Raw genomic sequence first — 14,876 nt, forward strand, 5'->3', positions numbered from 1 at the left:
ACTCCCTCTGAGTTCAAACAAACCAATATCCCGGAGTAATTCATTTACTCAAACAGTACACTGACTGAACTGCTGTGAACTGCATTGTTTGCTGCACTGCAATTGTCACATCTCACGTGTGTTTGGTTGTGAAACGTAGTTTGCGTGCCAGACAGTGTTGTCGGAGATTCTTCCTATTGTAAAGTCATGCAGTGTGAAACCTTCTGTCGCAGATCCATCATGTAGTGTGAACACAGCAGCGACTGAATGCTGGCCAAGATAGTCATGCAGTGTGAAAAGAACAGTGACCCGACTACTTCGAAAATCGTGCAGTCTGAACTCGGCTTAAGACACACCTGTGCAGTAATCATGCTGTCTAATCATTATCTTGATATGCCACACCTGTGACCAAGCCTACACTGAGGTAAGCTACACAGAAGGCTTCTATCCAACAGTCAACATGGCATATTTCTTTTTTTCTTATAGAGTAATCAAATATAACTTAATAATCTGATAATAATCTGATTCTGATAATAATCAGAATCAGAATTAGAAAAAGCTTTATTGCCAAGTGTGTTTACAGGAGCTTCCAGTGCAAGGAAAAGGTATAGACATAGTGCAGACATACATGAAATGTAAGGTAATACATAAAAATATAACACTAATAATAAAGAGAATATACAATAAATAAAAAATATACATGCCAATAAAAATATAGAGGAAAAAAAAGATTTATGACTGCAAATTTGCTATTTATAGATGAACAGTTTTGAGAAGTAATGTACAGATGTGCAGTCCTGAGATGTAATGTGTTGTTCAGGTGGAATATGGCCTGGGGGAAAAAACTGTTCTTGTGCCTGGCTGTTTTGCTGGTCAGTGCTCTGTAGCAACAACCAGAGGGCAACAGTTCAAAGATAGAGTGGGCTCAGTGTGAGGGGTCCTGAGTGATTTTCTTTTAGCTCTTTTTTTCACTCTGGAGGTGAACATTTTTCAAGGTTAAGCAGGGGGCACCAGTAATCCTCTCAGCCGTCCTGACTTTCCATTGTAGTCTCTTGATGTCTGATTTGGTAGCTGAACCAAACCAGACAGTTATAGATAAACACAGGACAGACTCAATGATGGCCGAGCAGAACTGGGTGGCAGGTTGAACTTCCTCAGCTGGTGAAGGAAATACAACCTCTGCTATGATTTTTTTTTCTTTTGCAAAAGAGATGATGTGATTGTCTCACTTCAGGTGCTGAGTGATGGTAGTGCCCAGGAACCTGAATTACTCCACTGTTGTTACAATGCTGTTTATGATGGTCAGTGGGGGAATTCCATGGGGATTTCTCCTAAAGTCCACTATCATCTTCACTGTTTTGGCTCTAGGCTGTTGTGATTCCACCACACAGCCAGTTGCTCAAACATATGCAGACTCATCACAGTCCTGGATGGGGCCAACGACTGTAGTGACATCTGCAAACATCAGGAGCTTTACAGAGGGGTCCTTTAAAGTGCAGTCATTTGTGTACAGGGACAAGAGCAGTGGGGAGAGAACACATCCCTGAGGGGCACCAGTGCTGATAGTCAGGGTCCTAGATGTGAGTTTTCCCAGCCTCACTAGCTGTTGCCTGTCTTTAAAGAAGCTGGTAGTCCACTGACAGATTTGGGAGGCCATGCAGAACTGGGTCAGTTTGTCCGAGAGAAGATCAAACAAGATGGTATTGAAGGCCGAGCTGAAGTGCACCAATAAGATCATTGCGTAATTCCCAGGTCTGTCAAGGTGTTGCAAGATGTATCAATGGTGCAGTGATGTTCTTCAGGTAGGTCAAGACCAGTCTTTCAAATAACGTAGTATTAGTCAAAACAGCTTTCATAAATGTTATCATCAGATTTGACCACACTTTTATTTTCTATAACATTCATATTGACATAGTCCTCTTCAGAATGATCAGAGTCCACATTAATATAGTCCTCTTCAGAATGATCAGAGTCCACATTAATATAGTCCTTTTCAGATTCATTATGATCCATGTTTTCACCAAGTTCTACATTTTCATAATCAGCCTCATCATCTTCTTCATTTTTGTTATCATGGGAGGCACCTGCATATGTATTACCTGCACCTACAGACATTGCACAGAGAGGGAGAATTACAGGAAAATTATAAAGAAAAAAGTGACTTGGGATGAAAAGGTTAAAAATAAAATAGAAGACATCATATGACTTCTTTTATAAAACTCAAGTATGTTACCTTTTGTGAAAGAGCACTTTAAATGAGTTTCCTTGTTCTTTTTCTTTTGTCTCCTCTTCAGCAGGAGGATGATTATAAGGACAGCCAATAAGAGCAGCACAGCTGACACTGCAGCACCAATGACAGGAAGCAGGGAGGCTGAGAGAGACACGTGTTTGAGTTAAACTTTCATTATCAACAATCCAGTTTGTTTTTAGACTCTTATACATCATTACCTGTGATAGTGATGAGCAGCAGCTCAGAGTCAGATGAACGGAAGGAGCGTGATGAGACACTGACTTCATAAACACAACTGTAGTTTCCCTCGTGGGAATAATCTGCTTCAGGAAAGAAGAAGGAGGCAGAGTGACTGACAGCTGACTCAGTCTTGGTGAAGTTTGACCCTCTGAACAGGTGAAAAGATCCTCCAGGAAACTGAGAGTCAGTGTTACAGATGATAGTGAAACTGTCACCCCTGGTGATCACTGGCCCCTGAGGCCCCACGTGAAACAATCCATCAGGATCACTGAGGGAAATACTGGGCTGCTGCAAGTTCACTAGAAAACAAGAAAAATACATTTATATTGTTTTTCTTTAAATAAATAAAAATGGCTTCAATAACTGCATCTTGTTGGGATGAAAATTTAATCCACAGCCATTTTTCAAAATGTTTTATATGCAAAAAAGTCATCATTTACAAAATTAGATCACTTATATGTTATTATTGCATGTAATCTACGATGTAGACAACGAGACAAGACTGAACACACTCACCCCCACAGTTATAAAAGTGGTACTCAAAGGTTACTTGTAGTTTTGGCAACCACTTTAGTATATATCTTCTCAAGGGACAATACAATATAAATGAAACTTGTATATATTTTAGAGTAATCAATGTGCTGCTTGTAAAGCAGTATAGATTTACTATACTCTGAAAATAACTCAACATACAGCCATTATTGTCAATATAGCTGGCAACAAAGTAAGTACACCCTAAGTAACAACAAAGCCACGTGTCCTATTCATCATGTTCATGTTTTTGTCTGCTTGACAGGACCATACAAATTTGTGTATCTTGTATTACAACAGTTAAGATTTGGTGCTTTGAGTACAATTCTCTCATACGGACCACTGGATGCCCAACATGGCACCTCATGGCAAAGAACCTTCCAAGGATTTGAGAACTAGAATTGTTGCTCTCCACAAAGATGACCTAGAATATAAAAAGATCAGTAACAGCCTGAAACTGAGTTGCAGTGCAGATTTCAGGGTCAAACAGAGTTTTTCCAAGATGGGCTCCACGTGGAACAATGGTCGTTTAAAGCAGTCTAGTCCTCATGCTGTCCATCAGGTGCAGAAGCTGGCTTCATAAAAACAGACGCATGAGTTCTGCCAGCATGTCTTTAGAGGTTGCAGAAGTGGAAGGTCAGCTTGTCGGTGCTCTGACCTTAGGCCACACACTGCAACAAGTTGGTTTGCATGGCCGTCATCCCAGAAGGAACCCTCTTCTGAAGCTGGCTCACAAGAAAGCCTGCAAACAGTTTGCTGAAGACAACCTTTCCATGAGCATGAATAACTAGAACCATGTCCTGTGATCTGATGAGACTAAGATTAACTTGTTTGGCTCAGATGGTGTCCAGCATGTGTGGTGACACTCTGGTGAGGAGTACCAAGTAAATTGTGTCTTGCCTAAAGTCAAACATGGTGGTGATAGCATCATGCTCTTGGGCAGCATGAGTGCGGTTGGTGCTGGGGAGCGACGCTTCATTGAGGGAATCATGGATTCCAGCTTGTACTGTGACATTCTTAAGCAGAACATGATGCCCTTCTTTCAGAAACAACAAGATAATGACCACAACCACAGCCAAGATGACAACTGCCTTGCAAAGGAAGCTGAAGATGAAGGTGATGGTGTGGCCAAGTAAGTATCTCCAGACCTGAACCCTATTGAGAAGGAGGTGGAAAAGCACCATGATTCTAACATCCAGCAGCTCAGTGATATCACTATGGAGGAGTGGAAGAGGATCCAAGCAACAACCTGTGTAGCTCCGGTGAATTCAGTGCCAAGGAGGATTAAGGCAGTGCTAGATAACAATGGTGCTCACACAACTGGACACCGATTTGAGATGTTCACTTAGTGTGTACTCACTTTTGTTGCCGGCTATATTGACAATAATGACTGTATTTTAAGTTATTTTCAGAGGATAGTAAATCTATACTGCTATACAAGCAGCACATTGACTACTCTAAAATATATTCAAGTTTCATTTCTATAGTATTGTCCCTTGAGAAGATATATACTAAAATGGTTGCTGAAATGTGAGGGGTGTACTCACTTTTGTGAGATACTGTATATTATAATAATTATCACTAGGGGTAATACGCTAAAGAGAGATGTTGTTTTGTTGTTTTTATTCACATGGTACTATTTTCATTACAAGAAAGTGCTAAATTATCAAAACATGTTTTACTAAGGATCTGGAAATTTGGTTTATCCTTGATACAGTCGCTAGCAGCAACTTGTGTATATACACACTGGCACTGAAAGATTCAAGTTTATAAGTACCTATAACAGTGATGAGCAGCAGTTCAGAGGCAGATGAACGGAAGGAGCGTGAAGAGACACTGACTTCATAAACACAACTGTAGTTTCCCTCGTGGGAATAATCTGCTTCAGGAAAGAAGAAGGAGGCAGAGTGACTGACAGCTGACTCAGTCCTGGTGATGTTTGATCCTCTGAACAGGTGAAAAGATCCTCCAGGAAACTGAGAGTCAGTGTTACAGATGATAGTGAAACTGTGACCCCTGATGATCACTGGCCCCTGAGGCCCCACGTGAAACAATCCATCAGGATCACTGAGGAAAATACTGGGCTGCTGCAAGTTCACTAGAAAACAAGAAGAATACATTTACATGATTATAGAAACTCAAACTATAAGGTAAAACTACTAGAACTACTAACAAATAAAACAGCTTCCGAAACCCATCCTCGAAGGATATAATACACAGTCATTTTATAAAATGGCTCAAATTATAAAAAAAGCATCATTACAGACTGAGTTCACTTATACATAGTGTTGGGTTCGAGTCCAAGTCGAGTCTGAGTCTTCAACCAATCGAGTCTGAGATGAGTCCAAAATAGGCAGAGTCAGACTCAAGTCCGTGTCTCAAACAGCAGAGTTCGAGTTCAACAAAACTCAATTATTTATGTATGATTTAAGAATGTCATATACAATTGAGATGTCTTGAGAGTGAGTAAACCACATTTTTTGGGGTGAACTATCCCTCTAACATTGTTTTAACCTTTACAACTAGAAAAATGCAATGTCCATTTAAATGCAACAAAAGCAAACCTCTATTGCATCTTTTCATTTTGATTTTTGATTAATGGTGTCATATGATGTTGCTAAAAAGAACAATATTTTGTGTTTTTGGTATAATGCAATGTGTTTATGCGGTTAAAGATTCAAAATACACATTCATTTCTACACATTTTACATTATTGTTGCTCCTCTATGCCCCACCTTTCTAAAATGCATTCGATTTTTTCCCCTCTAGCGTATGACAGAAATATTATGCCCTTTACCATACTTTGATGCTGTGTCCTGGTGCATCGAGTCAAAACCACTAAAACCCATCAAAAACGAGGCATTTGTTGCATCCAGTGGGGACATAATACTGATTGTAATGACTGAAACTGCCTTTTTACGTGTCGCATATCGCAAGTAAACAAAACATTTCTGCATTTGTGATCAGAGAAACAACAAACCACAAGCTCTACTCTACACTGCTCAAAACTTGTGTTTGAATCGTCAGTGACTTTAAATATGAAAACGTACATACAGGCTGTGAGCCAGAAGCATCAGACTGTTCTTGCAAAGTTGTTATTGCCCCACTTTATAGTGACAGACACTGGCATTGTAGGTTACTCTCACAGTAAACAGTCCTCATCATCCATAAATCTTCCTACATCGTGACGTAGACATGAGGGGGCGTGTTAGAACGAGCCATTTTAGGAAGGTGTGGATGGGTCTTTAATTTTATAAAGAATTTAGAGACTTTAGTCTTGCAACTTTGCAGATCTTCTTTATGCACCAAGAGCTTTTAACACTCCTGAGAGAAAGGAAAAATTTTAATCGCATCATGACCCCTTTAATAATTTATGTCCTGCTTTGCTAAGCAAATTTAAAGTCATATAACAGAAGTTTTATGAAGATTTATGTATTGTGACATATTTCAGAGTCAAACAGGTTTTAGAATGTGAAAAATAAAAGGGCGGGTCTTGACTTTATTCATTGTTACAGTAAATATATAAATTCAAGAGTGGGGGTAATGAGGTATCTTGCTGAATGAGACATTAAAAGAAAAACCTTTTATCTCAATAATAACAAGCTTTATATCATTTATATGATTTTTTAAAATTAAATATGAGTTTTGAATAATCAAAATTAGTTTGTGTCTGCTTATTCTATTCATCAGTGTTTGAACCATTAAATAAGAAAAAAAATGCAATTTAATTTCTTGGTTAAAATAAAAAACGAATGGACGCCAGTGTACACAGACCCCTTAGACAGGGCATTTACTTGGATGAAAATTTATCTGTGAGGGATAAACCTAGTCTGTACAATGGCACACACTGTGTATAAAAGCCCTACGTATACTTTGCATAAGTCACAGGCAACTCACACCTGTTTTTTATGCATTTATAGTTTCATTAATTACAATAAATTACATCATATAAGGACTAAGTGATGACAGGCCATTGAATTATTTGAAATAATGCACACCCAGGGTGATTTTGGACCCATAAAAACTATTGCCACAAAAATGTTAGAAAAATGATTTTTCTTTGAAGCTAGAAAGTGCCACTAATACAAAAGCAAAAAATTATAAACTAAGGGAATAAAACATTCTCACACTTACCGAAGGCCATTAAACACTCCAAGTATTTCTTGCAAGCCAAATGATAAATAAATATATAACTCCAAAATACAAATTAAATAAAAGATAGTACCCAAGTAAAGACTTCTAGAAATAAGTAAAAGTAAGAAGTAATTAACGTAAAAATAATCTTCGCTGTATACATTAAATATAGATGATTCTTAATAAAGTTATTACCGGTAAGTGATTCAGTCAAGAGCAGTGAGTGATTTTCTCCTTTTCTTTTGTTTGATTAACATTTATGACACAGTTGGCGGCTGCAGGTTTATGCTGTTGCTTTAAGATCTGATGCATAGATCAAATATTTTACCACATCTGTATTTCTCCCAACTGTTCAAGTTCACTTAAGACAAAACCGACTGCATTTACATGAACAGTCTCCAAGACGGGCATTTTGACATAAGTAAGTTTTCATGTAAGTGAGTAGCAATAACAGAACTTAAGTGAAAGAACTCAGCATTCGCACACTGACTGAGAGGCGCACGCTTTCTGTGTGGGCATAGAAACCCGTCGACTTTCAAGTACTGGACAAGACTGCATCGAGTCAGTGACATTTCCATCAACTATCCCTGGACACGGTTGGACTCTGACATATTTCCAAGTCCGAAAGTCTCAAGTATGAGTCAAGTTCGAGTAAAAATGCATCGGAGCCTGTGACAAGTCCAAGTCCTTTAAAAACTGTACTCAAAACCGGATTCAAGTCCAAGTAGGTACTCCAACTCTACTTACTAATGCATGCAATCTACTGTATGAGACTTAGCTGACTGCACTCACCCACAGTGATGATAAAAGTGTTGCTCAAAGGTGATTTGATGTTGTTTTGGTAGGAGTAACGACAGCTGTAGCTGCCCTGATGAGAGACGTGTACATTAACAAGGTTGAAAGTCACACTAGAATCATGTGTCTGGGAGGATACAGATGCTCCGTTTCTGAAGAGCTGGAATTCAGCTTTAGCCTTGCATCTTGGTTTAGGTGTTGTGCAATTAAACTGGATATTTTCTCCAGGAGAAACAGCTGCATGTGTGGAGGTCAGGGAAAGAGTCGGCATCTGCAGCTCACCTGCAAAATAAATGTGTGTTTATTTTAAACAATTTGTTAAGACATAATGTAATGTAAACACCACATTCATTTAGCTTAATAATGCAATTTTTGTTGGCTATTTCCCCAAAAATAATATGTGAAGATGTTAAAGATTTGGCTTACCTGAACAAACAACACCAGCATCTTCACCATGATTACAGTTATGTGTTCCTAGTCCTCTGTGTGGACATTGTGTGAGGTTTCTTTCACTTCCTGAACATCCAACATCATCCAGCCAGATCGATCCATTGCCTTGACCAAAGGCAGCTCCATGAGGAGCACTGATGGCTGATCCACACTGTGTCTGTCTGCACACCACAGCAGCATCATTCATGTCCCAGTTATCATCACAAACGGTTCCCAACTGGCCATTATACTGGATCTCCACTCTCCCACAGCATGAATCAGACCCACCGACCAACCTTATGTCTGGTACTTGGAATTAAAAATAAAAGTACAATGTGTTTAAAAAGTTACTTTTGGCATGTTGTAAGTATTTCATATGTGTTTGACATTGTTGGGAGCAAACCACCAAACATGCATAGCCTATTTTATTTTCACAAGTTTTCTTAAAGTTTATGTTGTTTTAATTGCTGTAGTATCCTATTGCTTTTTTTATTGCAAGCAAGTAGCACAATGTTGCATAAAATACCAAGGTGAACAGCAAAAATTTAATTTTAAAAAATATGTATGTACTTTTACCTAAGCAGATGACGCCTGCATCTTCACTATGACCACAGTTATGTGTTCCAAAAGAAGGATAATGTGAATAATTATAATAATAATGAATAATGTGTGAATATCTTAAAGATTTGGCTTACCTGTACAAACAACACCAGCATCTTCACCATGATTACAGTTATGTGTTCCTAGTCCTCCGTGTGAACATTGTACGAGCGATGATTCACTTCCTGAACATCGCACATCATCCAACCAGATCTGACTACCCTGGCTACCCTGGCCAAAATAAGCACTGCCATGTGCACTAACAGCTCTTCCACATCCCAGCTGTCTGCACACCACAGCAGCATTATTCATGTTCCAGACATCATCACACACTGTCCCCCATTGGCCATTATACAGGATCTCAACTCTTCCAGAGCAGTCATTATTAACATTCACCAGTCTGATACTAACACCTCCTAAAAAATAAAATAACTCCATTATGATACAACTCACATCTTACAACATACTAAACTTGCAAATTACCCAACACAGTGACTGGTTATGTCATGATGCTGCTAGAATAATATCTGTTGTAAAAATGAGTGACTAACAGTCTGTTACTCACCAGTTACTGAAGTCAGAGCACTGGCTGTTGAGATAAAAAAAAAATATATAGTGTCATTTAAACATATTGTACACTTACAATTATATATGAATTAGCAAATAAAAAACATCCTATTATTTAGTCAGCATTGTCTCAAACCGATCTCTTGTTTTAAAGGGGACATATGATGTGATTTCAGTTTTTCCTTTCTCGCTGGAGTGTTACAAGCTCTTGGTGCATTAAGAAGATTTGTAAAGTTGCAAAGACTAAAGTCTCAAATTAAAAAGGTTTATTCTTTATAAAAGTTAAGAGTCTGCCTAAAACGGCTCATTCTATCATGCCCACTCATCTCTACGTCACGATGTGGAAAAATTGCATAACTCCGCCCCAAATGTTCAAGCAAAGAAAGGCAGCGTGACATTTCTTCTAGCTGTTGCAGCCACCGCTGCCATGTCGTGGAGATGCTTGTGTTTTGTTGTGAAAGCAAAACTAATTTGGCCTTCCAAAAGAGGACACGACTAGAAATCAGTGGTTAAGTATTTACAACCCAAATATTAAGATATACAATGTATCTGTGGCACAAAGGCTGTTTCTATAAAGTGTGCCAATTCCAGCTTTGTCAAAGTCAACCTCAGGCAAGTTATGCCTAATTTTTATCAACATGTATCCTGTCCAACCAGAGGACCTTATGCACTGGATCATTGCTACAATCAGTTTAAAATTGCCTACAAAGCTTGCTATCTACCGGCTTTCTGGAAATTGGACCATGTCGTCATTTTCCTCACACCGGAATATAAACAAAGGCTCGTTCAAGAGCCCCCGGTGCAGAGGGTGGTGACTCGATGGTTCCGCCCACTCAGAAGCCATGCTTTGATTTCTGGCCGTGTTTTGCTGTCCTGCGCTGATCAGCTCGCTGGCTTGTTTACATCTATTTTTAATGAGTCTCTTGCTACATCAGTGGATCCCACCTCCTTCAAAAAATCTGTCATCATCCCTGTGCCTAAGAGCAATAAACCCTATTGTCTGAATGACTATTGTCCAGTTGCCCTCACATCAATAGTCATGAAGGTCTTCGAGGGACTGGTTAAAAACGTCATCTGCTCCTCCATACAGGATACTTTGGACCCTCTTCAGTTTGCCTATAGCCCAAACAGATCCACTGATGATGCCATCTCTCACATCCTGTACTCTTCACTCACACACATTAACAGCAATAACAGGAACTATGTAAGGCTGCTATTTATCGACAATAGCTCACTTTCAATACTATAGTCCCCATAAAGCTAGCTTCCAAACTCATGGACCTTGGCCTGAATTCTTCACTCTGCAAATGGATTCTTGATTTCCTCACCGGCAGACCTCAAGTGGTGAAACTAGGGCAGTACATCTCCAACTCCATCACCCTGAACGTAGGAGCCCCACAGGGCTGTGTCCTGAGTCCCCTGCTCTACTCTCTCTACACACATGACTGCGTGTCTTCGCACAGCTCCACATCTATTATCAAATTTGCTGATGATACTGTGGTTCTGGGCCTCATTCACAACAATAATGAGACCGCATACTTGGATGAGGTAGAGAAATTAACATCATGGTGCCAGGACAACTGTCTCTCTCTGAATGTGAGCAAAACTAAAGAACTGATTGTGGACTTCAGGAAGAGAAAGCAGCAGCCCTATACACCTCTTATGATCAGTGGGACCCCTGTGGAGAGGGTGAGCAGCTTCAAGTACCTTGGTGTAAACATCTCTGAGGACCTGACTTGGACTACTCACATTCAAACTCAGGTTAATAAAGCCAGACAAAGACTGTACTGAGGAAATTCAGAGTCTCACCAGCAATCCTGAAAACTTTCTATTCTGGGGCTATAGAAAGTGTATTGACTCAGTGTATCTCAGTGTGGTATGGGAACAGCTCCAGTCAAGACTGCAAATCCCGGCAGAGAGTTGTGCGCTTAGCTGAGCGCTTCTCAGGGTCTCCTCTCCCCTCTCTGCAGGACATCTACCTCAAACGCTGCAAAAGCAGAGCTGTTAAAATCATCAAGGACTCCATCCACCCCAGTAATCATCTTTTCACTTTGCTGCCATCTGGTAAGTGCTTCCGCAGCCTGATGGCAAAAACCGAGAGACTCAGGAGGAGTTTCTTCGCCTAGGCCATCAGGCTCCTAAACTCAAAACCAGCCTCTTAACATCTTCATGTCTCCACTTAATATTCACCTTATCAGTAAGATATTCATCATTCACTACCTCATATAGACATACGGACAGTGTCAACCTGTTTGCACATTTGCCTCTTGTATATTCCTGTGTATCTTAATATTTAAGACTACAGTATATTGCACACATGCACATTGCCTCTTGTACATCCCTGTGTATCTTAATGTGTAAGACTATAGTTTACTTTCATGCACATTATTTTCCATTCTATATTTAATTCTACAGTATACCTCTTTTCTATATTTTATTCTTAGATTTTTATTGTTTACATTTATTTCAATCTTTTATAGCTATATTTATGTATTTTTCATCTGTCCATGGAGCGGATCTGACTCACATTTCACTGCTGGTTATATATGCTCTATATAATTGTGTATGTGACAAATAAAAATCTTGAATCTTTAGTACACCCTAAGAACAGGTAGTTTTTAACCTGTCTAATTAATATTCAAGAGCCTCTCTTCTAATTGGCCTGTTGTATTCTGAGTGACGCATGGCCAGGCCAACCACAGGTAACTAGGGTCAGTCGACGTCACAGCGCTAGCTGGAGGCAGCAAAACAAAGGGGAAACTAGAGGATGACCAGCGCAGATTCAGCTATGCAAGGAGCTTAAAATATCATCTTGTAGTGATGCTGGGAGCCAGAATCAACGTAATACAGCCTCAAATTAGAAATTTAATTGCATATCTGCTGCCACTGCCAGACAAACAAACTGATGACAGCTATGGTTAAATGTGATAAAACAAGCGGACTGCACAGAAACGATAATCAAAAATGCTTGTGTTTGCAGAAAGGTTCAATAAAGTATTGTCTTTTGTTGTTATGGACGAGTCTAGATTTCTTGCCATATGTTTCTTGCATCTCATGATGTCATTTACAAAAAAATGTCTGTGCATGTGTTTAAAACATCAAACCGATGATTTATATATAATAATTTATAATTATATAAACATTGTTGTGATTTATTGTGACTGGCACATTAATATAGCTGTAAAAATAGTTGCCTGCTGAAATGTAAATGTTTATACGTCTTCAACATGACTTTCTAGATAGAAATTATGAGTTTGTATTTACTGTACACGTAAGATGTGATTCTCCTCATAGTAACAATCCTGTCAGATTGTCCATCCTTTGAGTGAGAGTGTAACATTACAGGTCGGCCGATCTGGTTTTCGTGGTTAAAGTTAATCTTTTCGACATGCTTCAGTGCTGTTGTTGCTCAGTGCTCAGCAATGGCACAGACGCGATGCTGTCTGGGGGTTTGACAGAAGGAGAGTGGGACGGTGGTCGGTGCTCGGGGTGGTGATTGAAAGAGGGGACTGTGTGTGTAGTTCTGATGTCAACTTTTTACAGAAGTCACAATGGTTCATGAAAAATCACAGCTACTTTAACCAGGCTGTGTGCATTTTACTGTGGACTGACTGTTTTGAAATTCATATGGTAGTTAAATAGCCCCTATACCTCAGTTATCATGAAAAAAGCCAGGACATTTCAACTTTGACAATATGGGACCTTTACGTTTTTCCTATATTTGACAAAAACGTTGCTCCCTAGAAACCATGTCAGTTTTGGTTGAAATTATTTTAAGTTCGAGTATTAGCATAATAAATACATTGAATTAATACCAACATATGAAATTAAATGAAGGACAGAAAAATCATGAATGTTGGACAATATATAACATATAAAAGCTAACTGTTTTTGATGCCTGTTAAAGGACTGTAAACAATAGAATTTATGTAAACACACACACACACACACACACACACACACACACACACACACACACACACACACACACACACACACACACACACACATACAGCCACTTTCTCCAGAATGATTCCATTATGACAGACAGAACAATGCATCATGTAGATCATTTGTAGTGTGTTCAAGGGGATTAAAACGTAACTTAGAATATATATTTCAGACCTAATGTTAGTGGAGTAATAGAAATTAGCTAACATACTGTATAGTAAAAGTAAATGTGTAAAGTTGCATAAACTCATTACAACTTAGTGTAATATCCATATAAATCATTATTAATGGTTTCTACGGCTAGGACCTGCAGTTCCTAAAATGATTTAAGTTTATTACTAGACTAAAAACAGGTAAAGTTAGCAGGTGCATAAGATAGCACTGTGTCCAACAATACTTTTACACTTTTATGAATAATTACCTTTCAGGTATTTGGGAAAACGATGATAGGCAAGATTTTTACTGTCACACTGACAGATTTTCAGTGGACTGCCCAAATCTGCAATGATCTGTCATTAGTCCCGCCCCTCTGCATGACTTATGGTAACCCTCCTTCACAGCACAATCAAATAAATGACACTCCCTGATATTTTGTGATGTCATGATCTATTGAAACATTTATTTCAGATTATTATACACAATCCCTTATGAAAATTAGCATTGGTATTAACTATTTTTTTTTGGTATTTTTTTATTACCAATTGTAGCCTATAACCACAGTTTTACTACAAATAGCCTACCTTGGTTAAACTATGGTTAGTGTAGCAAAACACAATGTTGTTTTTACCATGGTTTAACTATAGTAACAAATAACTATGTTTTTTGGTATTTTATATACATATTTTCATGTTTTCATTTCATTTTACAGCATGTATTTGTGGAAATGATTAGGTAGCCGCAGCACACACCACAAAGAACAACGCTGCACGTTGTTTCAAGGCATTTCAGTGGAGCTTAATGTTACCTGTTTGTTCAATGTTAAAAATATTTTTAATATATCAATAAGAAAGTATGACAGGCTTTTACTCAAGTATTTATCACTTTATTAAAATTAAGCAAAATAAAGTGACAAATGTTTACTTTCACAAGCTGTCTCATTCTCGTTTAGGCTTGTAGTAAGCTGTCTTTTGCTCAATTACGTAACAAAAATGTTGGGAAACGACACCTCTGGCCATTCCGTTGGGTTGTTCAGTCACAGATACCATACGGACAGTCCGACCCAATTGCTCAGTTTTTTTTTTTTTTTTTACATATGCTCTGTCCCGTGGCAGAAATTATTTTTATCTAGGCCATTCTGAGTCAACACCATGCTTTTCCAATGAGGGGGATCGGACTGTTTTCCTCCACGCTGATTCCGCCCACACATTATTATTCGTTTACTTTTATTTATTATTAAATTACATTATACTACGGGGCCGTT

At 38.7% G+C, this 14,876-nt stretch overlaps 1 protein-coding gene across 1 annotated transcript; it reads right to left on the minus strand.

Moving 5' to 3' along the window:
• Positions 1 to 962: 962 nt before the first annotated feature.
• Positions 963 to 8,983, minus strand: LOC132146302 (immunoglobulin superfamily member 1-like). Its single transcript, XM_059557004.1, has 7 exons — positions 8,915 to 8,983; positions 8,336 to 8,647; positions 7,907 to 8,191; positions 4,758 to 5,078; positions 2,428 to 2,748; positions 2,213 to 2,350; positions 963 to 2,084 (listed from the first exon to the last, which is right to left on the minus strand). Exons 2-7 carry the CDS (start codon positions 8,544 to 8,546, stop codon positions 1,816 to 1,818), a joined length of 1,545 nt encoding a protein of 514 aa, XP_059412987.1. The 5' UTR covers positions 8,547 to 8,647; positions 8,915 to 8,983; the 3' UTR covers positions 963 to 1,815.
• Between the last annotated feature and the right edge of the window lie 5,893 nt (positions 8,984 to 14,876).

Source organism: Carassius carassius, chromosome 1, assembly GCF_963082965.1.
Source record: "Carassius carassius chromosome 1, fCarCar2.1, whole genome shotgun sequence".
Taxonomy (NCBI): Eukaryota; Metazoa; Chordata; class Actinopteri; order Cypriniformes; family Cyprinidae; genus Carassius; species Carassius carassius.

Coding starts and splice junctions, on each gene's coding strand:
- LOC132146302 (XM_059557004.1), bottom strand. CDS start 8,546: ATGAATGATGCTGCTGTGGTGTGCAGACAGACACAGTGTGGATCAGCC. Junction 8,192..8,335: donor TGCTGGTGTTGTTTGTTCAG/GTAAGCCAAATC, acceptor TTTATTTTGCAG/GTGAGCTGCAGATGCCGACT. Junction 2,351..2,427: donor GCTGCTCATCACTATCACAG/GTAATGATGTAT, acceptor TGTCTCTCTCAG/CCTCCCTGCTTCCTGTCATT.